This window comes from Syngnathoides biaculeatus, chromosome 5, assembly GCF_019802595.1.
Source record: "Syngnathoides biaculeatus isolate LvHL_M chromosome 5, ASM1980259v1, whole genome shotgun sequence".
NCBI lineage: Eukaryota > Metazoa > Chordata > Actinopteri > Syngnathiformes > Syngnathidae > Syngnathoides > Syngnathoides biaculeatus.
The window spans coordinates 6,384,491-6,411,994 of record NC_084644.1 but is presented as its reverse complement, the minus strand read 5'-3'; the positions used below and the strand labels follow the sequence as shown (position 1 = coordinate 6,411,994).

General features: G+C 43.5%; 3 protein-coding genes across 7 annotated transcripts in view; 2 read left to right on the top strand and 1 right to left on the bottom strand.

The window, feature by feature from the left end:
• Positions 1 to 1,152, top strand: part of zgc:158766 (uncharacterized protein LOC100009641 homolog) — a 31,372-nt gene extending 30,220 nt beyond the window's left edge. For both annotated transcript variants that reach the window (XM_061820670.1, XM_061820669.1), the window contains one exon: positions 428 to 1,152. In XM_061820670.1, the coding sequence (XP_061676654.1) occupies positions 428 to 433 (6 nt within the window). In that variant the 3' untranslated portion in view covers positions 434 to 1,152. The remainder of the gene's footprint in view (positions 1 to 427) is intronic.
• On the bottom strand, positions 1,011 to 12,375 carry si:ch211-269k10.4 (uncharacterized protein LOC100150242 homolog). Of its 3 annotated transcripts, none has more exons than XM_061820676.1 (6): positions 11,271 to 12,375; positions 2,570 to 2,733; positions 1,518 to 1,637; positions 1,392 to 1,448; positions 1,176 to 1,280; positions 1,011 to 1,112 (listed from the first exon to the last, which is right to left on the bottom strand). In XM_061820676.1, the coding sequence occupies exons 1-6, from the start codon at positions 11,272 to 11,274 to the stop codon at positions 1,011 to 1,013; spliced, it is 552 nt and encodes a 183-aa protein (XP_061676660.1). In that variant the 5' UTR covers positions 11,275 to 12,375. The 3 variants fall into 3 exon arrangements, with proteins under 3 accessions (XP_061676660.1, XP_061676661.1, XP_061676662.1); XM_061820677.1 differs by having other exon boundaries at positions 11,327 to 12,375; XM_061820678.1 differs by lacking the exon at positions 11,271 to 12,375 and adding an exon at positions 2,829 to 2,886.
• ptdss1a (phosphatidylserine synthase 1a) lies at positions 9,938 to 26,043 on the top strand. 2 transcript variants are annotated; one of them, XM_061820672.1, is made up of 14 exons: positions 9,938 to 10,317; positions 12,383 to 12,474; positions 12,963 to 13,007; positions 13,086 to 13,210; positions 15,065 to 15,223; positions 15,298 to 15,449; positions 16,095 to 16,145; positions 17,480 to 17,621; positions 18,770 to 18,882; positions 18,957 to 19,022; positions 20,115 to 20,214; positions 21,506 to 21,574; positions 23,147 to 23,213; positions 24,620 to 26,043. In XM_061820672.1, the coding sequence occupies exons 1-14, from the start codon at positions 10,133 to 10,135 to the stop codon at positions 24,712 to 24,714; spliced, it is 1,461 nt and encodes a 486-aa protein (XP_061676656.1). In that variant the 5' UTR covers positions 9,938 to 10,132; the 3' UTR covers positions 24,715 to 26,043. The 2 variants fall into 2 exon arrangements, with proteins under 2 accessions (XP_061676656.1, XP_061676657.1); XM_061820673.1 differs by lacking the exon at positions 16,095 to 16,145 and having other exon boundaries at positions 9,939 to 10,317.
• Positions 26,044 to 27,504: the final 1,461 nt, after the last annotated feature.

Here is a 27,504-nt window from a genome sequence, read left to right as displayed (position 1 = left end):
TGCTTTACGTGGATTCGAAAACAAAGACCCTTTAACACTCGCGTTAATGTGAACATCCCCAGTTAGAAGAGGGTGTGCACACTTCTGCAACCACATTATCTCAGGTTTTATGAAGTCCATCAACCTCACTTTTTTCGCTAATAGTGTTGTAAATGTTGGAAGTCACGAAATAGTGGAAAAAAAAGTTTTGAAATGATTTGTTTTTGGTCTCATTTTTTTTCCCACAAAAAAAATTGGCATTTGAACAGGGATCTGTAGAATTTTTTAATGGAATGTAATCATATTTTTGCTGTCATTTATTTAAAAAAATCACACCAGTGTTTTTTACAATGTTGAAACTGGCCCTTGCATGCGAACCCCAATCGGATATTAAATGTATATAATTTTTTTTTTCTCTCAAAATGTTTCCTTTTTTTTTTCTCTGCAGCTGTGAAGTCCCAGCGAAGAGTAAAATTCCATCGGAGATTCAGAACAACTTTCCATCGATATTAATTGGACATGCTCAGAAAAAATGGTTTTTACACATACATAATTCACACACACTACCATGATGGTACTCATGTGGTTTGTAACATTTCCGTAACACGTATGAATCTGTGTTTATATTGTAGATGTTTTCTATTGTTATTATTACTATTATTATTACTGTGTAATTATAATAGCTGGCAGATCAATGCAGAAATGAATTGCCATGTTGTTACTTTTGTTTGCCATGTGAGACTTGTACAGATGACTAAAAAAAGTTTGTATTAAAAAAAAAAAAAAAAAGTTGTTTCTGTTATGTACCGCTTATACTTTTGTGAGTTTGTGCAAAATATGTAATAACGTGTGAAAGCGGCAGATACACAAGCGAGCACGACGCTAACCACAACATCAACGCTTCATGAAGAGCTGGGCCGGGCTGGGGGGCTCTTTTTCCTATCAAGGCACATATTTACCACAACTTTTTTTGTTTTTTACTTCTCTAAAGATTGACATGAAAAACATATTCCTCAAAATACAAATATTTATTAATTATTCAACAGGGCAGATTTTCCCTTGGAGATGTACAGGCAGAGAATGACGCTGAGTCCGAGCTGAAGTCCCAACATCGCAACTTCCAGCACCACCAACTACGAAATAATAATACGAATAAATTCATTTTTTTTTTTTCTTTTTGGCATTTTAACTCTCACCTTCAAATATTCAACATTTTGATTCTGTTGGATCAGGTCGGTGCTTATTAAAGCAACAGCAACTATGGCCACAAGGATACAGGCTTTATGTAGCGTAAGCGACACCTGAAAGAAACGCGGGGCGTTATTAAAATAAAATGATAAAAAGCATCTTAGAAAAAAAAAAAAAGGATAGACGCAACTATATCAGCGTGCGGCGTAATAGGGCTTACTTACAGTTATTAATACCGGATATCTCAGCAGCATGTTGGAAACGAGTCCTGCAATTATGAACTGAAGAGAATTTGTAATTATCGGCGAAGACATATTTCCAATAAAATCAAAATCCTAAAGACTTCTTACAAGGACCCCGGTCAGGTGAGAAACTCTGAAGAGCGTGAGTAGGGTTTGAGTCATCACCAGGCTCACAGCGAACGTGAGACCAAGTCCGACGCTGAGCAGTCCACTGACGACCTGCATGGACTGCAACGATAAAGCCGCCATCGATTATGATCGATATTTACATATCAAAATACATCTCGTACGGCAATACGGTGAGGAAAATTTGGATTTGACATCGAAATTAAATTGAAGTCGTGCATTTCGTTCATTAAAACACAAATGTACCTGTTTGGAAAAAAAAATACATTTCTTGGTATTCACTTTTGGGGGAATATAAAAGTGGGTCGGTTCACAATGCGTGCAAAATGTTTTTCGTTTGAAAATGCAATTTAAGAGGAAGACCACAAGAACCAAACGGAGCTTCCTGTTGCTGACTTTAAAACAGGCTGGACATCCTTTAACTCTACACCGCAAAACTTCTATCTGTCTTTCTTTCATTTTTGAGGTGGTTTTTTTTTTTTTTTTGTCCGTCTGAGTATGTATTTAAGGGACATTTTCATATAAACATAAAGACATTTTTTAAATCTCATTTGAAAAGGTTTTTCTCGATATTTTGAAAAATTGGAAAAGTGAAGTCAATCTGTATTGACGGAGCCCGGCGACATACACTTCTTGCTTAAAAGTAAAGACAGAAAAATGATACCAAATGAATACTAAATGATTTTAACTACTCATTAAACCCATCATAAACTTGTCTATGTACAATTGTAATAACGGGAAAGGCTCGCAGTACTTCTGACACGTTCACCAATTCATACAAATTCATTCATATCTCCGAAATAAGGTCATTTACTGTATCTTGCTGTTTGCTATTGTTCTTTAAACAGCAAAAAAAAAAAAAAACACACACACCCGCACGTAGAGTAGCCCTGGCATCTGTAAAGCTGACATTGACGGTGCAGCTCGCGACTAAAAAGCAATTTGCCGAGCGGAGCTCACTGCGAGCGAGTACACTGTCACGTTTCTGCTAAATGTCGCGGTGTTGGGCCGGCGGTATGTACGTGCGGCCTCACCCCCAGCACGGAGGTCCAAGCGCCCCCCCGGTCCTCGCCGACCTTCGCGACCTGCCGTCCCTGGTACCGTACCACCCGTGGGGATTTCTGAACGCCTCGCCGCGGGCCTCGGCCATCTTCTTGGATTGCCATGTCGACATTTGGGCAAGCCATGCCGCACCCACCTGCAAAGGAATGCGATCAAATCTTTATTGATCTGGTGAAGGTTAGTGAAGAAAATAAGTATTTGAACACCCTGCTATATTGCAAGTTCTCCCACTTAGCAATCATGGAGGGGTCTGAAATTTTCATCATTAGGTGCATGTCCACTGTGAGAGAGATCATCTACAAAGAAAAATCCAGAAATCACAATGTATGATTTTTTTTGTCACGATTTATTCGTGTAATACAGTTGCAAATAAGTATTTGAACACCTGTCTATCAACTAAAATTCTGACCCACAAAACCCGTTAGTCTGCCTTTAAAAGTCCACCTCCACTCCATGTATTATTCTGAGTCAGATGCACCTGTGTGATATCGTTAGCTGCATAAAGACACTTGTCCACTCCATACAATCAGTAAGACTCGAACTTGTAACATGGCCAAGACCAAAGAGCTGTCCAAAGACACCAGAGACAAAATTGTACAACTCCACACGGCTGGAAAGGGCTACGGAGAAATTGCCAAGCAGTTTGGTGAAAAAAGCTCCACTGTCGGAGCAATCATTAGAAAATGGAAGAAGCTAAACATGACGGTCAAGCTCAATCGGAGGGGATCCCCATGCAAGGTATCACCTCGTGGGGTCTCAACGATCCTTAGAAAGGTGAGGAATCAGCCCAGGACTACACGACAGGACTTGGTCAATGACCTGAAAAGAGTTGGGACCACCGTTTCCAAGGTGACTGTTGGTAATACACTAAGACGTCATGGTTTGAAATCATGCCTGGCCCGGAAGGTTCCCCTGCTTAAACCAGCACATCTCAAGGCTCTTCTTTAAGTTTGTCAATGAACATTTGGATGATGCACAGGAGTCATGGAAGAAAGGTTTGTGGTCAGATGAGACCAAAATGGAACTTTTTGTTCATAATTCCGTTAACCGTGTTTGGAAGAAGACGAAGGATGAGTTCCATCCCAAGAACACCATCCCTACTGTGAAGCATGGGGGTAGTAGCATCATGCTTTGGGGGTGTTTTTCTGCACACGGGACAGGACGACTGCACTGGATTAAGGAGAGGATGACCGCGGCCATGTATTGTGAGATTTTGGGGAACAACCTCGTGGCTGGGTCTTTCAACATGACGATGACGCGAAGCACACAGCCAGGAAAACCAAGGAGTGGCTCCGTAAAAAGCTAATCAAGGTTCTGGCGTGGCTTAGCCAGTCTCCAGACCTAAACCCAATAGAAAATCTTTGGAAGGAGCTGGAACTCCGCGTTTCTCAGCGACAGCCCAGCAACCTGCCTGATCTAGAGAAGGTCCGTGTGGAGGAGTGGGCCAAAATCCCTCCTGCAGTGTCTGCAAACCTGGTGGACAAGTACAGGAAACGTTTGACCTTTGTAATTGCAAACAAAGGCGACTGTACCTAATATTAAGAATGGTTTTCTCGGGTGTTCAAATACTTATTTGCAGCTGTATCACAAATCGTAACATAGCATCGCGTAGCATAATTATCAGCAGTGACTCGACAATGTCGGAAAAAGATTAACGTCAATGTGCAACATTTTTTTGCAAAGCTCTGAAAGTATGTACATGTATTTTTTTAAACGTGTACAGTTTGTATTTCTGCTTTTTTCCGCGCTGTATGCCGCTGCGGGCAAACTAACGAGAAAAAGGAAATGTTTTTTTTTTTTTTTTTAAATGATCACGAAGCTTCTTTTTAATTAAAAATGAAAGCGATATTTGCTTGGCTACTCATCCCACATTTGTATTTTGTTCAATTAATTTATTATGGATGGTTATGTCACAAGACATCTTTTATGTGAGGATCCATTTTCTTACATTATTCACTATATTGTAATCCTTACATTTTATATACACACTTGCGTCATATACACATGTACATAATTCCATTTGACTTTGTTTTATGTTTGACAATTTCCTTTTGATATTGTTCTTCTATTATAATCTATTTGATAGTACATTCCACTATATTGTTTAATGTATTATAAATTATGACACTGCATGTAGTGTACAGTATATACAGCATGTACTCTGTGAATTACCTCGTGATTTTGTATTTCCCGAGATACATATTTTTGTGTGCGTCGCACGATGCAAGTAAATATGGACAAGAAAGTAATCGTTACGTGCCGCTTTTAATTTGCATTTTCATTTTCCGCTTTGTAGATTTTGACATTTTGTTGTAATTGTTTTTACAGAGCAGTCCCCCCCCCAAAAAAAAAAAAAAAAATAATAATCAAATCAAATCATTGACGTTTAACTGTGAACACTCGAGCCCCCCAACAGGGATTGTGGGTTATGAAAAGCGCGCGTGGTCCTTACCGTGAACGTGAAAATCTGCCGGCCTCCGCGACGAGCGCCTCGTCTAAATCGAGGAGACGCGGCAGAGATGCGACACTCGTCACTTCCTCACTCGGCCGCGCGATCGTCCTCAGTGGCTCTCGACTAAAAGGCTCCGGTGTCACCTCGCTTCAAAACGGGATTTGGACTTCAACGGGGTACCGAGATAGTTTTGGGGTCTTTTGTTTTGTTTCAGGTTTCAACTACCTGTTTTAGATCTTTGTATTTGAGGGTGTCATCATCACCAAATTTACCTCCCCGCGAGACTCGTTGTACCGACCTCAGGTGAAGTCGACGCACTCGGTCGATTGTGGTGGGTCAACGCCGATCGGATCCGACCGGATCCTTCACGTCCCGGAAAGACGATGAGGAAGACGTTCGCGGGCGACGACGATTCCGTGATGATCAATATTTGCATCGGGAAGGACCTTGCCACGATGCCCCGGGAGTTTGGCGCTGTATCCCGAGACGCGTTCAAGGTTTTCACTTACAACGGGTTCCCAAAACCTCTTGGGGTGAGTTGATATCGTATCGATGATTATTCGGAAAATACCGGGCACGTGCGCACATAGGCCCCACCTGGTGCTCAAGCACCTAACACGTTTTGCTACCAGTGCTTCAAAACTTTTCTTTTTTTTTTTTACCCCTATGCAAAAATTCCACATAACAAAAATCTGACAAACATCCCAAATATTATACAGACTAAATCACACACACACACTCGTGCCGATTTATTCACAAATTTGCTGAATCATTTTGTGTTGGATTATTCTTTTGTATGAATGGCAATAATTGGACTCAGTTGTTCTGCCCGTCGCTCCAAATCGCTGTTACAGATCGACAAACAAAGATATTGCTTTTATGAGGAATGAAGTGATTTTAATGTGTACTTTCTTCTCCATGTGTAGGCAGCACAATCGCTCGCTGGTGTGTTCATCACCGCTGTGAATGTGCTGAACCATCACAGAATCTCGGGCACGCTCGTCAACATTCTCGGCATTCCGGTAAATGCCCTTCGATTCTAATCCCCGCCTCGATTTGGATGCGAAATGCGCGCTACTGTCTTCTTATGACTTTCGTTCGTGTTTTACCAACTGCCAGTTTGTGGTCTTCGGGATCCTGACGTACGTGGCGGGCCACGTTCCCAACATACGCCTGGTAAGTGGCCTTCAAATGTCTCCTTTAAAGGGGAAATCCACTGGTTTGCATGAACACTGTATCAAATACTTCATGAAATATGTACACTATTTTGACAATGGGATGTTAAATCATCTCTCATTTGGTAGTGTTTTGAGAAGATTTTCATCGACAATTGTGAATTTGCCGTTTTCGCCAGTCACATGATCTACGTGGGCATATGTGACGTGTTGCGTGCCGTTCCAAACGCCATTTATGCCCAGCGCTGATTTCTCGGATTTATCCTCATCTGGTGAAGAAACAGCAGTATCGGTTAATCGGGAAGACGGAGGAATACTTCCATACGGATTTGAACCTGTGACTGTAATTAAGGTTGAATATTTGGATGGTTCTTCGGGCGGAATGACGCCGAGTCTGACTACCCGGAGGCCTACGCGCGATATAAGTGCGTAAACAAAGGCCCACGGGAGCTCGGGGCTGGCAGTCGCGGCGGATTGTTCTCCGAACGGGAATGACGCGGAGTCTGACGAGCGGGTTCCGGCGGCGGGCCGCGAGCCGACCTTCCAGGCGGCGGAGGCCGTTAGTCCCGTACGCCGAAGCTAAGCTAAAGGCCTCCGTCACCGCCGAAGGCAGGTCTTGAGCTCCCGCAGCAGGCCGCGAGCCGAGCTTCAAGACCTTTAGCCGGTTTTCGGCGGCGGCGGAGGCCTTTAGCCTAGCTTCGGCGTCCGTGGCTAACGGCCTCCGCCGCCTGGAAGCCCGGCTCGCGGCATAAGTGCGTAAACAAAGGCCCCCCGGGAGCTCCAGGCCGGCAGCCGCGGATGGTTCTTTGGACGGGAATGACGCGGAGTCTGACTCCAGTGGCCGGCCGCGGGCGGAGCTTCCAGGCGGCAGAGCCCGTTAGCCCCGGACGCCGAAGCTAGGCTAAAGGCGGCGGCGGAGGCCACGAGGCGAGCTTCAACGTCCGGGGAGGGCTTTAGCCGAGCTTCGGCATCCGTGGCTAACGGCCTCCGAGTCATTCCGCCTGAAGAACCATCCGAATATTCAACATTAATAACAGCCACAGGTTCATATCTGTACGGAAGTATTCCTCCGTCTTCCCGATCAACCGTTACCGCTATTTCTTCATCAGATGAGGACAAATCCGAGAAATCGGCGCCGGGCATAAATGGTGTCCCATGTTATCGAGCGTTTGGAACGGCACTTAACACGTCACATCCGCCCACACTGGTCATGTGACTCGCGAAAATGGCAGCGCCCCTGAAAATTCAAATAATAATTTTCTCAAAACACTATTAAATGACAGAGGATTTAACATCACGTTGTCAAAACAGGTTACATATTTCATGAACTATTGGATACACTTGTTCCTGCAACCCTTTAAAGAAAAAAAAAATGGATGACGACTTTGACTTTGCGTTCGGGGCCGTTTTGTGGAGTTGAGTATTTGTCTTTCACCCGCTAGACCAAGGCGTCGTTCTGTCTGAACGTCGTCGGCTTCCTGTGGTCCGCCGCGTCACTTTGTCTCTCCGTGTTCCGCCTGCGCTCAATTCGGGAGTTGGACTCATCCTCGTCCGAGCTCGAAGTGGGTTGCGAATATCTGCGACCGTTCTCGTCCGCTCCGAAATGAACGTCCACCTCCTTTCCCGCAGCTTCGTACGGGAATCCGGGCGACGAGCATGTCCCTGCTCGCGGCGGAAGGCTTTATTGCTTTGTTTCTGATCTACTGGCAGAGTCAAGCCGTCTGCCGACAGCGGTTCGTCGATCTGGTACGTTGCCTCCTCTTGTGCCTGCGTTGCGCCTCCAAAGCGACGAAAACTAAATTCCTGACGAGCACTTTTCTGCGCAGCCCGTCATTCAGATTACTGAACAGGACAACCGCCTTTCTAAGGATCATTGAGACCCCACCGGGGGGGTCCACTCCGTTTGGGGTTGACCCTCAGGTTTAGCTTCTTCCATTCCATTCCGTTCCATCACCCTCCGATGAAAATTTCAGACCCCTGCGTGATTTCTATTTGGGAGAACTTGCACTCTAGCAGGGTGTTCAAATACTTATTTTCTTCACTGCATATCACCTGACCTCATCTTGAGGGTCTTCAATGAATCTACCTTGCATGTCTTGGGAATTGGGGAGACGGTCGAAGAACCCGGAGAAAACACCGGCAAGCACAGAGACAACATGCAAACGCCGCACGGGGGAAAGCCGGAGTCCAGATTTGAACCGCGTCGGGCGGATGTGAATCGGACAAGCCCCCCAGCGACCGATCTCTGTTCCTTTGGCTTTCGACACGGCACCAGACTTGGCCCTTGTTTTATTATCATCTTTTGCTTTATTTTTGTAACTGTATTATATATTTTTGGGGGTTTTATGTTCCATTTTGAGTAATGCCTTGCTCCTGATTCCGGCTGCAAGGTGATACTCGAATACACGTATCTTAGTGATGTAAGAATGGGCCGATTAAAGTACAGATCGGGCCGTCTTTGGCCCAGCATCCCACAATTGACCCAACCCCACTGATCTAAAAAAAAAACTGGATGGCTCATTGGCCACCAAAACTGAAGTCGCCATCCGCCATCTTGGTACTCCCAAAACACCCACGCTAACCTAGTTGCGTTAATCGCCAGTTTCATCTCTGTGAGAAAACATTCCACAGGTAAGTTAGAAAAATTTACTTTGACACTGTTAATATTTGTTTATAAAGTTTTTTTTTTTAATTTTTAGTTTAATTCACTTGAACAAAGTTTTGTTTACGGTTGTCATTGTTCACTGTCTGCTTCAACTTTATAGGCCGACGCTTTTGCGATGTAAATATTTACCCAAACTTCCTCAGTGGATAAGCAAGAAAACACATTTTCTGTGCATTTTTTTGATGAATTTCATAATACAGAAATCTGAAAATTTAATTTGATTTTCAAATGCAAGGAAATAAGTTTACATTTTCTATCTGAAATCGGACGTCGCAGAGACGACAAATGATGTGTTTAGCATGTATTTTCCCATTGCGATTCCTTATTTCCAAAACTATATCTAACTGAGTGACTTAAAATTGAATGTTTTTAAGACCATGGGGGGGGGGGGGCTTACCTAGTCGAATTAAAAATCCTTCATGTTACCAGAACTGAAAAAATGCCAAACTCACACACGACCAGTTTTAATTCTACATGCCAAATTTTAAGAAAAACCCCACCATAATCCAACATGTAAACCATGTCTTCCACGCGTTTTGGGAGAACCAAGATGGCGACCAGGTCGCTTTAACCAATCCACATACCGGGCGATATGTATGCGCTGTCCATTTTTTTTTTTTAATTTTTAGATCAGTGCCCAACTCTAGTTTCCCTGTTTGTTTGTCATCCTAACTTGTGATTTCCAACCTTTATAGAGCCAAGGCACATATTTTACAATTGAAAAATCCCACGGCACACCAACAAAAGTGAATGTCACCCAAAATGGATCGATTAATGACTGTATGTACTTCCTGCCATGTAATAGAAGAGGATTTTTTAAAAGTCTGTCTGTCATTGTGCCTCACTGGCATAAATAGATGAATAAAAATACATTATTTCTTGGAAATAAATGTGACGGAGTTTGTCACGTTCGTGGGTGTTCCGTGCTGTGGTGCGTTTGCCTAAAAGTGACGTTTCAAAGCACATGACGGAGGAGAGCCAATGAGCTCTTCTTCCGCTCGTTGGGGACACGCCCCTCTGTGGCGTCGCACCAATCAAAAGCCACGAAGCGCCTTGTGTTTTGAAATTTCGCTTTCGCGAGCCCTCGCGTCTCCCACTCGTCAGCCGCCTCTCACAGTCGTGATGTGGGTTTGTTCCATCCATTACGTTTGCGTTCGTGTGGCCGGCTAGCCGCCTCCACCGCCCCCCTTCGCCCCCCCCGCGCGCCATCCCCGGTTGGGGGGTTGAGGGGGCTTCCCAAACCATGGCGTCAGTGTACAGCCGAGGGTCCCGTACCCTGAGCAAGGATGACGTGAACTACAGAATGCATTTCCGAATGATCAACGAGCAGCAGGTCGAGGACATAACCATCGAATTCTTCTACCGGCCTCACACCATCACGCTGCTCACGTGCACGGTGCTTTGTTTGATGTATTTCGCCTTCGCGAGGTAAGCGAGCTGGAAGGAGGGCGCGTGGGGGGGGGGGGCACCAAAAAAAAAAGTTAGCTTGGGGAGCTAGCATGTGGCTAACAGCGGCTGTGATGCTCATGACAAGAATCACACTTTTGCTTTTCTTGAACATAAAAGTCGACGACGTAAAGTGGCATTTTCGGCGACTTATCGCGTGTTTTTTTTTTCCCCAAACACCTTCAGTTAAACGTTCGGTTGAACCGAAATGAAAGGATGTCAAGTGCCTCCCGCGCCTCCATTAGCGACTAACGTCCACATTACCGAAGTCTCGTGATCCGCCACTCTTTTTTTTTTTTGTCTTTTTGTCGCGGAAATTTGCGGTTTACGGTAAACATTTTGCGTGTTTTTACGTTGTTTTATGGTGCTGTCACTTCAGGGTTTCATTCTTTCACAGCTCAGCTTACTTGTGTATCAAGACAATTTTCCCCAAATAAAATGGAGTAGATACATGTAGCACTTAATGAACAATATAAACCGGGTTTATAAAGTATTATTCATGTCTCAACTGTAGTTTTGCACGTGTTGTGTCTCCCCCCTTTATGGGGTGTGGTCAAGTGAGTGAGATCAGGAGCTTTTGCTGGTAGGTGTGGAATGTATTTTTCTTCTGATGAACAAGGATTCACTGGGCTTAACTGCTGTTTACAATCTTTGGTACTTAAAAAAAATACACTGTAGATATAATTGTTTTTTTATGTCTTCATTAATCCATTCATGGGCCAGGTGGCATTTTTTTTTTTGCCTTATTGAGATAAAAGTCTCCAAACAGGCCACAATCAAGGAAATAACACTTTTTTGTTTAATTCATAAAACAAAGGGCAAAAAAAAGATGTACACCCTAACCAAAACTGGTACGGGTATGTTATCAGTTCTGTGAAGTGGTACATACTACAGATATGCTTATGAATTAATTCTTATTCTAGAACGACACTTACACATTAATAATACTGATGGATTAGCGTTTTGAAGACAAACTTGGTTGCATGCTGACCTTTCTACTCTCAGGAAACGCTCGGTGTGTACTTGAGGCAGCCATGTTGGGTCAGGAAGGAAAGGGAAATAACTGGTAACTTTGACCGATGAGTTATCCTCTCCTGATAACAAATTATGGCTTTAGATTAAAACGCTAAAATATTTTGATATACTGAAGGGTTAGGCGTACACACATCATGGGACTCGGGACTGCATCACAAAGGCGCAGCATTGGGCCCTTGATCTTATACTCTGTGACAGAAATCACGAAGGAGGAGCGCTTACATGTATGCTAACACGGAAAACGAAATGCGGTGGAATATGCTTCTTTTTCAATATCGAGGCAACCTCGATTTATTCCAATATTTTTTCAAAAAGTAAATCCTTTATATTAGTTCACCACAAGCAAAGTGAAATGTTTGTTATAATGTTAAAAATTTGATGACAATGGCAGAAAGACAAAAGAATAAACCAAGTCCAGTAATTCACAAAATTCGAGAATCTTTCAAGCGACTGACAAAAAAGGATCTTAACTGTAATGTTGGCCTTCTGAAAAGAGTATCGATTAAGCTTGTTAGCTTAGCGTGATGGAGGTTGAGACCGGGTAGCGGGATAGCAGCGTCGGGGGAATCGTCCGCAAAGCGAAGTCTCCGTGAAGCACAGAGCCACAGAACGTCCAAAGTCTTTCGTCGGAAGTGTTAGGTTATGTCCCCGCTTACAGAGTCGGACTTGTGTACCGGGTTGCGAGGCTTGGAAGAGTGCGGCGATAGCAACTCTAGAAAAAGCTTCAGCGAATTGGCGAGAGTGGCCGAAAAAAAGCCAGAAGGAGGCTCTCCGATCGTTAGCAAGTCCTCTCTTGTGTACTTGAGTCCCGAGATGCCCGTGAAACACAAAAACACAAACAGTAACCGTGAGTATTCCGTAGATTTCCACATTGGGTACGCTTTCGGTAGGGAGGTTCAATGGGGGCGCGCAGTGGTTGGGCGAAAAATGTGACGTCAGTGAAAACCAACCCACAGGCTATGCTGATTGTTTTAAAACTGCAAATTGAGCAATGTGTTCGCTTTGTTTACAGAGACGATGGAAATCCTGACAGTAATCTTTGGGTGGGTTTGATTCTGGTGATTTCCTTCTTCCTCGTCATCAGCGTTTTGGCGTTTCCCAACGGTGAGCTCAATATGGGAGGTGATGTTTAATTTAGCTCACAGACCACCAGTGGACAAAAAGGGTCAATGGCGGGAGCAGATCTGGCCCCCGGGTCTTGACTTTGACACCTGTGTTCTAACCTATTTTCACTCATTGTCATGAAGACATTCTGACTTCAATTTTTGGGTCAACATAATACTGCGAGTCTCTCGCAAAGTCAAAAAGAAAAGGAGTTAATAACATTAGCAGAGCACATGGGGACTGATCAATAGTAGCGATTTGTGGAAAAATAAGAATTTACCAAATATTCTCAGACTGGGATCTCGCCCAATTCTGAAGATATGTACACAAGTTTATTGCAGCAGGATTTAATTCAGACACCAGTGGAAAAGTTAGAAGAATAAAGATACTCGGCCAATTAAGTGAATTTGGATAATTTCCCCGGGGACACGTGATGATCTTGACTGTTTCGAATATTTTTTAATGAACATTTGTTCCTTTCTTTGTAGGTCCATTCACCAGACCTCATCCAGCGATATGGAGAATAGTCTTTGGTGAGTAATGATGAGGGGGGAAAAAAGCTATTTGTTGGAATCGTATACTGCACTTCCTCTTTTATTTTTGTTGCTCAGGCCTGAGTGTGCTGTACTTCCTCTTCCTGGTTTTCATCATCTTCCTGAACTGGCAGCAGGTTAAACAGTTAATGTATTGGCTGGATCCGAACCTTCGCTACGCCAAGAGAGAGGCTGACATAATGGTGAGTAGGGGAGGGTCGTGATGACAATAAAGCAAAATCTGCACAGTTGAATGTAGTTCAAAGTTCAACTAAAACATTAGCGCTGACCCTCATTTGGGTCTGACTTTGGGGAAGAGGCGGGGTTCACCCTGGACTGTTCACATTCACAGGAATTGAACATTTAGGAGTCTTCAATGAACCTAAAAAAAAAAAAAAAAAAAAAAACATGCAAACTCCCTACACGAGGGCTGCGACTCACAAGCAGAATCTCTTGACCATGTGGCGCATGTGCTAACCACCATACAGAATACTGACTTTGAACCAAACACTCAGAAGTCAAAGACTTGGCATGCAGATACATTTAGGATTTTAGCATTAAGTGTATCTCATTATTATTATTTTTTTTTTTGCCATGAGAATCATAGCTACTCTTGTTGGCAAAGAGGGAAGGTGTACCGTAATTTCCGGCCTACAGAGCACACCTGATTACAAGCCTCACCCAGCGCATTTGTAAAGGAAATACCGTTCGGTACGCAAGTACGCCTGTGTAAAAGCCGCAAGTGCCCACATTGAAACGCGAGATATTTACAAAGAGAGACGGTACACGGAAAAAGTTTACAAAGTTTTATTATCTTAGCTTAACATAGCAACAACACGGGAGCACGAACAGGTATGGTTTAAAAAAAAAAAAAAAACAGCTGCGGTAACTACACAGTAGTAACACAGTAGCACAGCACTAAGTGGGAAAAAAAAAAAAAAAAACATACCTAAATCACTGAGACCCTGTTGTAACAGAGCAGCAACACGCTAGCACAAAGCTAACACAAGCGCAGCGCTAACAGGGCTGGTTAAAAATGATATATGGCTGTAAAAATCAGACACACGGCACTAACACAGCAGCAACACGCTAGCACAGCGCTAGCGCAGTGCTAACAGGGTCGGTTTAGAAAAAAAAAAAAAAAAACAGATACTGGTAAAAGTCACTTCCTCAGCACATATATTCCGCCGGTCTCACTCTTACCTTCTCCGCTCGAGTGCCCCCTTGAGGCCGTTAGAAAAAAGTCACGGCTTATAGGCTGGAAATTACAGTCATCATTACGAGAGAATAGGAAGGGTTTTAATTATTATTGTGGCTCGCCTGCACATTATAACATTAGCAATAGACACACACAAAAAAAAGATTGTATTCTTGAAAGGGTAATTGTATTTTTATTTTTTGTAAATGTTTCAAATTGTTTAAAGCTTTTTGACTGTACCCTTAATAGATTTTAGAATAGTGACAGTTTGAACCTGGCACCCATTACTGTAATTTCCAGGCTACAAGTCGCGACTTTTTTTCCACACGCTTTCGACTCAGAGGCTTATGCGGTGATGCGGCTAATTTGTGCATTTTTTTCTAATGGCCGCGCGGGGGGGGGCACTCGAGCAGAAAAGGTAAACACGAGACCGGTGGAATAAATGTGCCGAGGGAGTAACTTTTACCAGTCCGGCCCTGTTAGCGCTGCGCTAGCGTGTTACTGCCGTGTCTCAGTGATTTTTACTATATTTAACCGGCCCTATTAGCGCGGCGGCGCTCGCGTTGGCATTGAACTCTGTGTAGCGTCTTTCTTTGTAAATGAATTGGATTTCAATGTGGGTACTTGCGACTTTTACACTTCTGCGGCCTACGTATGTATGTACCAATTGGTATTTCCTTTACAAATGTGCTGGGTGAGGCTTATAACCAGGTGCGCTCCGTAGGCCGGGAATTACGGTATTTCTTTTGACCAATCCAATGGGCTGAATTTGTTTTGAAATCACGACGACTCGGAACGGCTGCTTTAATTGTGCCCAACGTGTGAGCAGTCGCTGCGTGTGTGCGCGCTGCCCATTTAGGAGTACGCAGTCAACTGCCACGTCATCACCTGGGAGAGAATTCTCAGCCATTTTGACATCTTCGCCTTCAGCCATTTCTGGGGTTGGGGCATGAAAGCCCTCCTCATCCGAAGCTACGGCCTCTGTTGGACCATCAGTATTACCTGGGAGCTCACCGAGGTAACTGCTCAGCGTCTTACTCTACCCGCGGTTTGGCGTCTGCGAGGTTGAATCTGGCGTGTTGGTCCCTTCAGCTCTTCTTCATGCATCTGTTGCCCAACTTCGCCGAGTGCTGGTGGGACCAGGTGATTCTGGACATCCTCTTGTGTAACGGTGGGGGGATCTGGCTGGGGATGACCGTGTGCCGCTTTCTGGAGATGAGGACTTACCACTGGGCCAGTATCAAGTATGTCCTGGAAGTTGCTGTTATTTTCCATGCGCTTGTATTCCTTGTCGTTCTATTTTAGTAGTAGTATCAGTCACATGTGAAGTTGTATCAATGTGCCAGGAGTACTGCGGTGCCTTAAGATCCAAGTTTAATCCGTTCCACCCCTCAACCAAATTTCAAAAAAATTGTTTATTAAAAAGAAAAATAGCACTCTACGACGTTGTACTTTTAAACAACACACTGTAATGACTTAAATAGAATGTAAATAAACGGTTTGACAGATTTTTTTTTTGTTTCAATTCTATTGGCATTGTGCTGTTCCTTCTGTTGCGCACGCCTCTGCCACCCGTTGGCAGGATAATGCAGATGAGCGAATAAACACGGAAGTTGGAAAAAACTCCTCAGTTAGCTACAGGATTATAAGTCCTTCTTTGGAGAGGACAAAATGCCTGCGTGTATACTGTCTACATGTGTTGCGCCATTGTTTTGTTCAATTATTTGTTGATTAAAGGATTATAACACTGCTTTTTCCAGACAGTCCATGGCTTTTTGCCCTCTGTTAGCTTTAAGTTAAAATGACTTAGCAAAATCTAAGTTATTTTTTTGTTTTGTTTTAAAATACAGAACATATAATTTGTCTTTGTTCTATGTGTTGTTTGACAGTAAACTTCAACTTGGAGTGTCAACAAACCGCTTGATTCTGCTTGTTGTGAAGTGAGTTGAGTTCACTGCCACTGTACAATCCCGACCCAAATATTTGCTCACAACTACAAGCAAAAAAAAAAAAAATAGTCCAATCTCGAAAAACAGGTCACTTGGATCTCAAGGCACCGCTGTCACAAAAACACGAGCGAGATATGGTTTTAGTGGTAGGTCAGACTTTCTTCAAAAGGCTTTTGAAAATAAGCTTTAAATGTGCTGTCAGAGATCACCGATTTTGTTCCTAACTTTTATGGACAGAATTTCTAGGCGCAGCCGAGGGCGAGATGGTGTCGCATCTCTGCTCTTTGCGGATGATGTGGTTCTGTTGGCTTCATCGAGCCGTGATCTCCAGCTCACTGGAGCGATTCGCAGCGGCCGGGATGAGAATCAGCACCTCCAAATCCGCGACTATGGTCCTCAATCGGAAAAGGGTGGCGTGCCCTCTCTAGGTCGAGGATGACCTCCTTCCCCAAGTGGAGGAGTTCAAGTATCTTAGGGTCTTGTTCACGAGTGAGGGAAGAATGGAGCCGGAGAGCGACAGACGGATCAGTGCAGTGTCTGCAGTGATGCGGACTTTGTATCGGTCCGTTGTGGTAAAGAGGGAGCCAAGTCGAAAGGCGAAGCTCTCAATTTACCAGTCGATCTACGTTCCTAGCCTCACCCATGGGCACGAGCTGTGGGTCGTGACCGAAAGAACAAGGTCCCGGATACAAGCGGCCGAAATTTGTTTCCTTCGCAGGGTGTCCGGGCTCTCCCTTAGAGATAGGGTGAGAAGCTCGGTCATATGGGAGGGGCTCCGTGTCGAGCCGCTGCTCCTCCGCATTGAGAGGAGCCAGATGAGGTGGCTGGGGCATCTGATCCGGACGCCTCCCCGGTGAGGTGTTCCGGGCACGTCCCACCGGAAAGAGACCCCGAGGACGACCCAGGACACGCTGGAGAGACTATGTCTCTCGGCTGGCTCGGGAACGCCTCGGGATCCCTCCGGAAGAGCTGGAAGAAGTGGCTGGGGAAAGGGGAGTTTGGGTATCCCTGCTCAAGCGACTTCCCCCGCGACCCGATCCAAAAAAAGTGGTAGATAATGGATGGATGGATGGATGTGCTGTTAGAGACTTTTGTTCAACAAAATATGTTCTTTAATCTTTTCGCAGAGTGACAGCAGTTGACAACCATTACAATAGACAAAATGAGGTTAGAGCAGATGACACTACGCTTGAGTGCGTTGCCTCGTGACAGCCATTGATTGCTAATCATAGAATGTAAAGAGAAGTCGAGAATAAGTGGCGTGCTCAGTTGACTCAAGACTCGGTCCAAGTATTTGTCTTCCTCTCCTTGTCTCTCCCGCCCAGAGACATCCACACCACGACGGGCAAGATCAAGCGAGCCGTTTTGCAGTTCACGCCGGCGAGCTGGACCTACGTGCGCTGGCTGGATCCCAAGTCTTCCCTGCAGCGAGTGATGGGCGTCTATCTCTTCATGATCATCTGGCAGGTGGGCCGGGCCCCCTTTTTCATCCTCTCAACGGCGGCTCGTCGGGGATCACGCCCCCGTGTTTGACTCGCTAAATCCCGGGCTCATCTAATTGCCGCCTCCGCGGATGAAATCTGAAACCCGCCCCGGTCAGATCCATTTAACGCACGAGGATCCTGCTGTCTGTGCATTAAGAGCTAATCCCATAAAGAGGCAAAGCCAGGCTGGATTATTCGGGTTCAATTAATTAAAGGAGGGTGTGATGTTAAGTAGGCGCCGTCGCTCAGCATCACATCCAGGCCTCCTTGTCTGTAGCGTTTGGCTGCCACGGCAACATGCTGCGGTTTCCCTGTTATTTTGCACACCGATGAAACAATAACATCACGCACTTGGGCGCACAGCCCCCCCCCCCTCGTTCTCTCGAGGCTCCCACTGATTAATTACCGGTCGCGAAGAATGGTCCGGATTGCGCTGGGCCCAGCGTGGGGACAGATGAGCCGGTTCACTCGATTGCTTCGGGGTCCAGGCCAAATGAGAGAATAACGCTGCAGCGGGCCGCCGCTCTCATTCTGTTTCCATGGCAATCAGAGGGGCGCACGTAAAAGTGATGCTGGAAATTCTGATGTGTTTTGTAACATTTTGTCCAGTCTAACTGGGATAAGAACGAACACCTTGGCCATTTGCCTTTATTGTTATTTTGGTAACTATAAATGCTATATAGATTCCCCTTACTCATCGTATTTTGACAAAGTGCTGAGGTCACCAAAAAAATTGAAGTCGCATTTACCATCGTTTCCGGCCGACAGAGCGCACCTGGTTATAAGCCTCGGTACACAGTTTATCGCTAAAGTTTGCGCAGCGCTAACGTTAGGGTGGTGGTAATGCGGTGCGAGTGTTAGCGCTAAACTCTTTCTGGCGTATAAGGTTTTTGTACATTTTGGATTCCAGTGGAAGAGCCTGCCTTTCCGTAGCTAGATGATGAAAAGATGGATCATTTGTTCTTTTTGGAAACAATTAAGAGAGATTGTATCATTTCTCGCAGCACACCTGATGATTTCATCATTACAGCGGTTGGAAATCACTGATGTAAATGATGACTCAGCATGAGAAAGTATGTCAGCATCGTGGTGATAATCCTTTGTCCTTTATTGTCTACGTCGTCTTTCCAGCTGACAGAGTTAAACACGTTTTTCCTCAAGCACATATTCGTCTTTCCGGCAAGCCACGCCCTCAGCTGGTGCCGGATCCTGTTTGTGGGCATCATCACAGCGCCGACAGTCAGGTGGGTCACGTTTGCGTCCCGGCACGAAGTTGTTGTCGTTCATCCGGTGACATTTTTCCTCTTTTCATTTTCAGGCAGTACTACGCGTACCTCACAGACACGCAGTGTAAGAGAGTTGGGACCCAGTGTTGGGTGTTTGGGTACGTGAGCGTCCTTTCACACTTTGAAACAAATGCAAAGTGTCTTTGGAGTGTGCCGACATGGTGATGTTAAATTGATGTGTTAACATAGCCGTAAGCCACCTTACGCTCATTAGTCACACAAATTTCACAGATGTAATCATACAGCGGCAAAGGTTGCTTTTCTGTGTACAGTACAATCTGGGTTCTCGACCACAATCCGTTCCAGAAGGCTGTTCGAGAAGTGATTTGTTCGAAAACCGGATCAATAGTTCCCATTGCAATGAATGGAAAAAGTAATAATGCGTTCCAAGCCTAAAAAATTATGCATTTTTTTTTTTTTAGCTTTTCCTTAAAATAAACTGCATAGTAGAAATACATGTATAGTTTAAATACATTTTATACTAAATTAATTGAATAAATATATTTTTGGGTTAAAATATATGCTTTAGTAGTAGAGTAGGGTAGGCTGAGAGTGCATTGCCGTAATTTTTTTTTTATTAACAAAAGTGTAGAATGACTTTAAACAACAATAATGAGGGGGAAAAAAGCAAAAAACTAAATATTTTTACAAAAAGTAACATACAGAAACATTAACTCGAGTTAACGAAATCTTTAAAACAAATGCTAATGACGCAAAGCATTATTAAAGTTCATAAAAAAAGCAATGCAAAACTACTGTATCAAATCTCTTTGGTGGGGGTGACTCGTGCCTTGGAAGTTCTTTTCTTTTGCCATAGAACTTATCTAGTGTCACTTCTTTGGAGCCATGATTTGGGGTTCATAGTTCTCAATAGGAAGAAAAAACAGTCAGTAGACGTAGCTACCGGGACACGTTTGCGTACAGAGGCTCCGTTATTTATACACAATAACAAAGCGCGTTGTGGGTCAGCCGGTCGGGCCGCACACATTATTATTTATGGCTTTTGCCGGGGGCGTTCAAGTATCAATTTTTGTTCGAAAACAGAAGCCCAAAAAAATCTGAAAATATGCAATCAAAAACTGATTTGTTCAAGAACGGGGATGTTTGAGTATTCACTGTATTTAAAGTCAAGTGCAGGTGGTTGAAGGTTTGACTTTGTGCCTTTGTCTTGCTTCTCTCCCCTCGCCCAGGGCCATCGCCTTTCTGGAGGCGCTGGCGTGTATCAAATTCGGACAAGACTTGTTCTCCAAAACCCAAATCCTCTACGTGATCCTCTGGCTCCTGTGTTTGGTAAGTTCAGCATCCACAGCGCTCTTTTGTTTTGTGTCAACACTAAACCGCTGACAGTATCTCGTGTTTTATCTTTGTGTACCCTCTTGTCAAAGCTTTTTCTTGTGTGAATGATGAGATATGAGCATTCCCAGTAGTGTACGGGAAGCGATTCCGCCCCAAAGTACCGTAATTTCCGCCCCATAAGCTAACTTTTTTTCACACGCATTCAACCCTGTTGCTTATGCAGTGATGTGGGTAATTTGTGCATTTTTTCTAACGGCTGCAAGGGAGCACTCGAGCGGAAAAAAAATAAGATTGAGACTGGTGGAATATATGTGCCGAGGAAATGACTTTTACTGTGTTTTTTTTTTTTTTTAACTGGCCCTATTAGCGCTGTGGTAGCATTTTGCTTCCGTGTTACTGCAGTGTTTTAGTGATTTTTACTGGTATGTTTTTTTTATTTTTTTACCGGGCCTGTTAGCGCTGCGCTAGCGGGTTCTTGCGGTGTTAGTGCCGCGTATCAGTGATTTTTACCACTATGTGTTTATTTAACCGGCCCTGTTAGCGCTCGGCTACTGTTAGCGCTGTGTTCGCACGTTACTGCCGTGTTTCAGTGATTTATTTTTTTTTAAATGGTAGGGTTTTCTTGTGTTTTTCTTTCTTTTTCCGGCCCTGTTAGCGCCTTGCTAGCGTGTTGCTGCTGTGTTACTGCTGCGTCTCTGATTTTTACTAGTATGTTTTTTATTTTTATTTTATTTTATTTTATGTTTTTTGCCGACCTTGTTAGTGATGCGTTAGCGCTGCGCTACTGTTCCTGCTGTTAATGCTACGTCTCAGTGATTACGTTTTTTTTTTTTTTTTTTTTTACCGGCCCTGTTAGTGCTATCACGTTGTTGCTAAGGTATAAAAACTTTCTGTGTACCGTCTTTCCTTGTAAATATCTCATATTTCAATGTGTGCACTTGCGGCTTTTACACAGATGCAGGTTATGTATGTACCAAATGGTATTTCCTTTACAAACGTACCGGGTGAGGCTTATAATCAGGTGCGCTCTGTAGGCCGGAAATCACGGTAATAAATGTGAGGTCTGTTGGGACTGTAGTATTTTTACTTTTTCTCAGCCAAACACTTGAGTGATTGTTGCAACAAAATTTGGAACATCAAGGCCAGTAAGGCAATTGTTTCATATCAAAGCGCTCACAAAGACGAGTTGGCCTCAATTTAATTCCCATAATCTAACGTTGATCTCATTTGATGTTCTTTTGAATTAAAATGCCACACTGATTATTTTATTTTTGGTCTGTTTTAGGCCTTCATTACATTCCTATGTCTGTACGGAATGGTGTCATACGCAGAGAACTACGGTCCAAGAGAAAAGGTATGGTTGTCACTTTAATTCTGTTGTGTATGAAACACGATATGTAAATTTGCTTTTTTTTTTTTTTTTTTTTTACATTTATATGAGTTACATGAGCATATTTTGTAGGTCAGACCCATTTAGTTATTCCCTCCCATTAAGTGGCAAAGAAGGGCACACAAATGTAGAAAATCATATGAAACAACAACTCATTTCTTTTTCTGAGCGCAGTCATGGTTGCAAATAATTATTTTACGACAACCCGATTTCACGTCATCTCCTCTTTGACAAAAGAGCTCGATGAGTAAATACTTTGTGTGGGTGCCGTGACTCAAGGGGGGCCACGACTGGGGGAATTCCTTGTGCTCACGGGCAAAGTAATTTTGGAGGCTGAGAATACATATCGAATATCGAATATTCGACCATTTCAGTCGTGTCTAGCTGTACTCTCTTTGTGTGCGGCAGATCTTCAGCCGAGGGGGAAAAAAAAAAAAAAAAAAAGTCCATGACAGGAGCAGTCGCGGTTGTTTTCTCGTCATTTTATGTATACGCTTCTTGGAAATATTGTGAACCTGTTACTAACAAAAAGTAACACATTTACAGCAAGTATACATACGCAGTACTACAATGCAAACTAAAATCAGCAGACATTCCAACATCTTTTTTCCCCACTTGCCGTTCATCTGCTCGATGCTCAATGACTCATTGTTTGTCCTGTCTGAAAGTATCTACTGTCAAAATGGCTGCCTACTGTCAGAGACAAAGTCTTTGTGTGTTTTGACATACTTGGCTATAAAAAGAGAGTTCTGATTGTATTGACTACAGTACTTTGATGTATTGAGGGGGAAAAAAGGATTTGCTCAACCCAAGGTTTAATTTGCTTTTTTAAAACAGACGGGCCAGGTATATATTGTAGATTAGGTGCAAAATAATAGTTCATATTTGGATGTCAAATAGTCATTCAATAATAATTCCGTCTGATTTTTAAAATGATTTTTTATAAGAATGGGATCATAGTTCATCAACCATTTAAGAATCATAATTTAAAAAAAATGTAAAAAGTATATAGAGAACAGATTTTATGGGAAAATGGCTAAATTCTACTCTCGATTGTAAATCCTCTGTGGGCCGGCATGAAGAACAGAGCAGGCCATCTGTTGCCCGCGGGCCATACTTTGCTCACCTCTGTTCTCGACATTTAGTAGGCAGTGGCAATGCATATCAGTTGTTCATTTCATTCATTTATTTTGCAAAATGAAAATTGTTTCATTTGAATTTGTCAAAACGTCCAAAAAGGTACAAATTCTGCTTATCATTTCATTGCCATGTTATAATTGTGCACTTGTTTTGTTGAAAATATTTTTACAAAATGTACGCAGAAGTTCTGCAAAACGTGACTCATCAGGTCGTGATCATAATGCAGTATTAATTCAACGAGTTGAAAAGGATAGTCACTGGGATTAGTGGCAGGAAATCCCAACTTCTGAACGATTAAGAAATGTCAGCCGCTGCAGAGATTCTTATCTTTGGGTCTGTGACGGTTCGAAGCCGTTGAAGGTCCAACGTTGACGCGGTTTGTGTTTCCTCCCGCAGAGCTTCTCCGAATGCGAGGACGGCAATTACACGGAGTTTGCGGATGACGTGTCAGAAGAATTTATAGGTAACACTGAGTGGTTTTACGTACAGTAGGGACCCCACTATTCAGGGGGGACAGGGACGGAGCCCTGCTGCGAATCGAGGAAAACCATGTATTTATAGTTAGTAAATATAATGGAAGTTAGACCTAAAATTCTATACTATAATTTCAAACTCAAATGGCTTACAATTGATTTGATGTCAGGGGAAAAAAAATGTACTGTGTGCGCGTGTGCGCATGCGCCACAGCAAAGACTCTGTGACAACCCAGGCTAAACTTAACTCCACCCCGACTTACAAAATGTTACCGTACAACTTCAGTTCTCGACCACAATCCGATCCAGAAGGTGGTTCGAGAAGTGATTTGTTTGAAAACCAAATTGATATTTCCCATTACAATTAATGGAAAAAGAAATAATGCGTTCCATGCCTAGAAAAATTGGGATTTTTAGAGTTGTTTTTTTTTTTTTTTAAACGTTTCCTGATAATAAACTGCATAGGTTCTTCACTTAATGGCTGATGATAGGCTCCGCAGGAAAAGAAAAAAAGGTCAATAGGTGAGTATAGCAAACCGGATAGGCAGGATTCACTGTACAGTGTTCGCTTGTCACAAGGGGACGGGTTTCGGTGTCACCCGCAATAGGTAAAAATATTTTTTTATGTAGTTTTACCCCTCACCCGTGCTTTAAAAGTATATAAGCTTATTAAAACACCCTCAAACTTATTTAAAGCACACTTTTTTCCGTTTCTCAGTTCTCACACACTCGCTGCCAAAAACGCGGTACTGTCTTGTAATATCACTTTGAGGAAACGAAAAAGACTCCATAGATGGGCTAACTGAAATTAGCATAGATGTTATGGTAAATAAAAACCGAACAACTGCTAATTTACGTGCACTGAGCAGCAACACCTTTGAACAGCACTTCCAACAGAACTCAAGAGTGGTACGTTCTCTCCTCTGTGACAACTTTTATGACTCCGTCTTAATTGGGGACCTTCTCTACTGCGTCGTTGTGTTCAATTATGCCACATTTCTATGCTAGTTGTCCTCATTGCTCCCCAGCGTGTTGCTGCTTAACGCGATGCTTCACGCGGTGCTCTGTAAATTTCATTGAGATACTATATGTAAAGACTCCTTGCGAGTCTGTCCATAAACGCTTGGAATGATCTATGCCACAGGTGTCAAAGTCAAGGCCCGGGGGCCAGAGGTGGACAGCCGCGCGATTTTATCTGGCCCGCGAAGGCAAATCATGTGTATCAACGTCAATTATTTATTTTTTTTCCAAATCCGTACCAAAATTTCAAATTGTCATATCACAAATGATGACATTGAGATGTTGCAAGCATTTTTGCGTGACCAAACATCAACAATAGTCGAAAAACACATTACCTTTGATTTCTGATTCCGAACCTTCCGAATCTGTGTTTCAGGAGAGACCGAAGTGGGAGGCGACTGCCCCAAAATCCGACTGAGAGGAAAGGCCTCGGGAAAGCTCAACTCCGTTAACGGCCTGGAGAGCCAGTAGGAATCAAAGGAGGGTTTTCCTAAACTCTACCCCCCACCCCCCTTCGAAAAACAAAAAAAAAAATGAAATAAGGTTCTGGCGGTGGCATTAAGATTTGGAATGAGTCTTAAAAACGGCCCCCCCCTATTCCTGGAGAGACTCAACTGGTCCGTGCAGTGTTGTAAAAGCGGCACACACCAACTGCCAACCGTAGATTGAAGCGCGAGCACCGCGTGGCTGATCATTTCCAGACAACCGCTCCCGTGCATTAATATTCATCACCTCTCCCAACATTTCACTATTTAAATCGAGTCATATTTTATGGTACAGAAATATTTAAACCTCTCACTAATTAATACAACTCATAAACATTGCGCCGAGTGCATTGGCGGTTTGGTGACGACGACTCGATTGTGGGTGGGGCTTCCGCCCAAGCAAAAAAAAAAAACATTTTTAATTTTTTTTGGAACAAAACAAAGCACACGGCTCACGCACTTTGCCGAAGGTTTGCTCTGAAGAACTGCACATTAGTGATGAGTATCATGGGATTTATTGTGATTTTACTCCTTGTTTATTCATGGCTGCTATTATTGTTATTTTTTTCTTACTGTGATGTAAACAGCAAATATTCAAAATATTCATCAGAGTATATGATTGCCCATGATCTTGTTACACGTGCATGTTTGCAATGTTATACATAACCAACACTGTGGTGGCAAAATCTTTTTTTTTGTTTTTTTTTCTTCCACTTGCACCTTTTGTGCTGTCTGCATGTTCATTTGTTTTTTCTCAATTCTCTTTGTGTGTTCATACTAATTTAATGTTTTTCTTTGATTGCATTATTAATCAAATGTATTCGGGTTTTGTGCCATCTGTGTCGTTTCATGCAGTAGATGATCCGTGCGGGTTGCTCACGTTTGGACTAACATCCTCCAAAAACGAAGCCATCGACCACACGATCACACTGGGTTCACTTTTATTGTTTCCAGTCTTGCAGTTTTGATGACGGCGGGTCGAACAGAATGCTAAAATTTTTTGTTTCGTCGAGATCTTCCACACGGCCACGGTGGAGATTTGGCGCTTTTACGCTTCCTGCGTTTGTACTTTGACGCCTCTCTTTAAACTTCTTTTTTTTGGGGGGGGGGTGATGTGACCTGTAACGATTAATTGTTGACAAATCAGATTTTTGTTTGAGACCAGCAACTGGTGTGAGACAAAGACATGATTTTTTTTGTTTTATTTTTTTTCCTGGATGTATACGTAATTTGCCAAAACATTTACATGGGAAATTACTTGTGCCGTTCTATACCACTGTGAAATAATATTGATATTAAAATGTTTTACACGTTCTTTAAGGCTTGGTTTGTTTTATGCTTACAGCGTAACTTGCCATCCATGTCACCCGATGGTGGAGTGGTACACACGCCTGCTTTTAGTGCGGGCAGCGTGGGATCGATTCCCGCTCAGTGATGGTGCCGCTATCTGCCCTGCGACTGACTGGCGACCAGTTCGGGGTGTAGTCCGCCTTTCGCCCGAAGCTAGCTGGGATAGGCTCCGGCTCTCCCCTGACCCTGGTGAGGATAAGCGGTTTAGATAATGGGTGGATGGATAATTTTTTTTGTAATATTTGTCAATAATAAGGAAGTTGATTTGCACATTTATTTGAGAAAACTATAATGTGAATTGTTTCATCATAGTTGAAACTTGATTATATAATTTATGAACGACATTGACATTAATATGCATTTGTAATCTAATCATTTCTTGAATGATTCTATACATTTACATTTATAATTATTCTTGTTTTGAAATAGCTTCACACACATAATTGTGATTTATAATAAAATACTACAACTTGAATTTGGGAAGCTCAGTGATGGTGTCGATATCCTGCCCTGCGACTGACTGGCGACCAGTTCAGGGTGCAGGCCGCCTTACACCCGAAGCTAGATGGGGTAGGCTCCAGCTTTCCCCCAACCCTCGTGAGGATAAGCGGCTTGGATAATGACATGACATAACTGCCATCCATCAATTTTCTTTGCCTGACGTTGGGCGAGGCGCAGTACACCCTGGAGATAGGTCGCCAGCTCATCGCAGGGTGCACTGTGTAGTCCAGTATACAGTATGTAGAGAACAATAAAAATATCCATTTTCTTTTGCTGCTTATCCTCACAAGGGTTGCGGGAGTGCTGAAGCCAATCCCAGCTGTCAACGAGCAGGAGGTGGGGTACACCCTGAACTGGTTCCCAGCCAATCGCAGGGCACCTAAAGACAAAGAACCGCACTCACAATCACACCTATGGGCAATTAATGTTGCGTGTTTTTGGGATGTGGGAGGAAACCGGAGTGGCTGGAGAAAACCCACCCAGGCACGGGGTGAGCATGCAAACTCCACACAGGCGGGCCCGGGATTGAACCAGGGTCCTCAGAACTGTCAGACCAGCTGATTGTCCGTGCTGCCTGAAAACGTTTATTTATCACATATAATCTTTATCTATGTTCATCTGTCCATGCTAGTAAAAGGCAGAATGCTCACCGCAACATTCATGAATTTTCGGAGGAATCCAGAAAACCAAAAACCCTCAACACGGAGAGAACGTGCGGATTTCACGCAGGAATGCCAGAGCTGAGCTCTGAACAATAAGTCAGACACGCTAACCATTAGCCCACCGTGCTGCCTGAAATGTCACGTCAGTACGTGACGGGAAAACATGACGTGACCTTGGGCGACCTCTGTGACTGAGATCGCATTTCACTTGCACATCATGAAACTAAAATAGCTTTCTAATGTCGAGCTGCATTGCGACTGCG

What these genes read in the sequence shown, in the direction of transcription:
- ptdss1a (XM_061820672.1), top strand. Translation starts at nt 10,133, where the DNA reads ATGGCGTCAGTGTACAGCCGAGGGTCCCGTACCCTGAGCAAGGATGAC. An exon ending in TTGATTCTGCTTGTTGTGAA is followed by an intron (nt 16,146 to 17,479) that starts GTGAGTTGAGTT and finishes TCTCCCGCCCAG; the next exon opens with AGACATCCACACCACGACGG. An exon ending in TCCTCTGGCTCCTGTGTTTG is followed by an intron (nt 20,215 to 21,505) that starts GTAAGTTCAGCA and finishes GGTCTGTTTTAG; the next exon opens with GCCTTCATTACATTCCTATG.
- si:ch211-269k10.4 (XM_061820676.1), bottom strand. An exon ending in CTTGGACCTCCGTGCTGGGG is followed by an intron (nt 1,638 to 2,569) that starts GTGAGGCCGCAC and finishes TTATCGTTGCAG; the next exon opens with TCCATGCAGGTCGTCAGTGG. An exon ending in AAAATGTTGAATATTTGAAG is followed by an intron (nt 1,113 to 1,175) that starts GTGAGAGTTAAA and finishes ATTATTTCGTAG; the next exon opens with TTGGTGGTGCTGGAAGTTGC.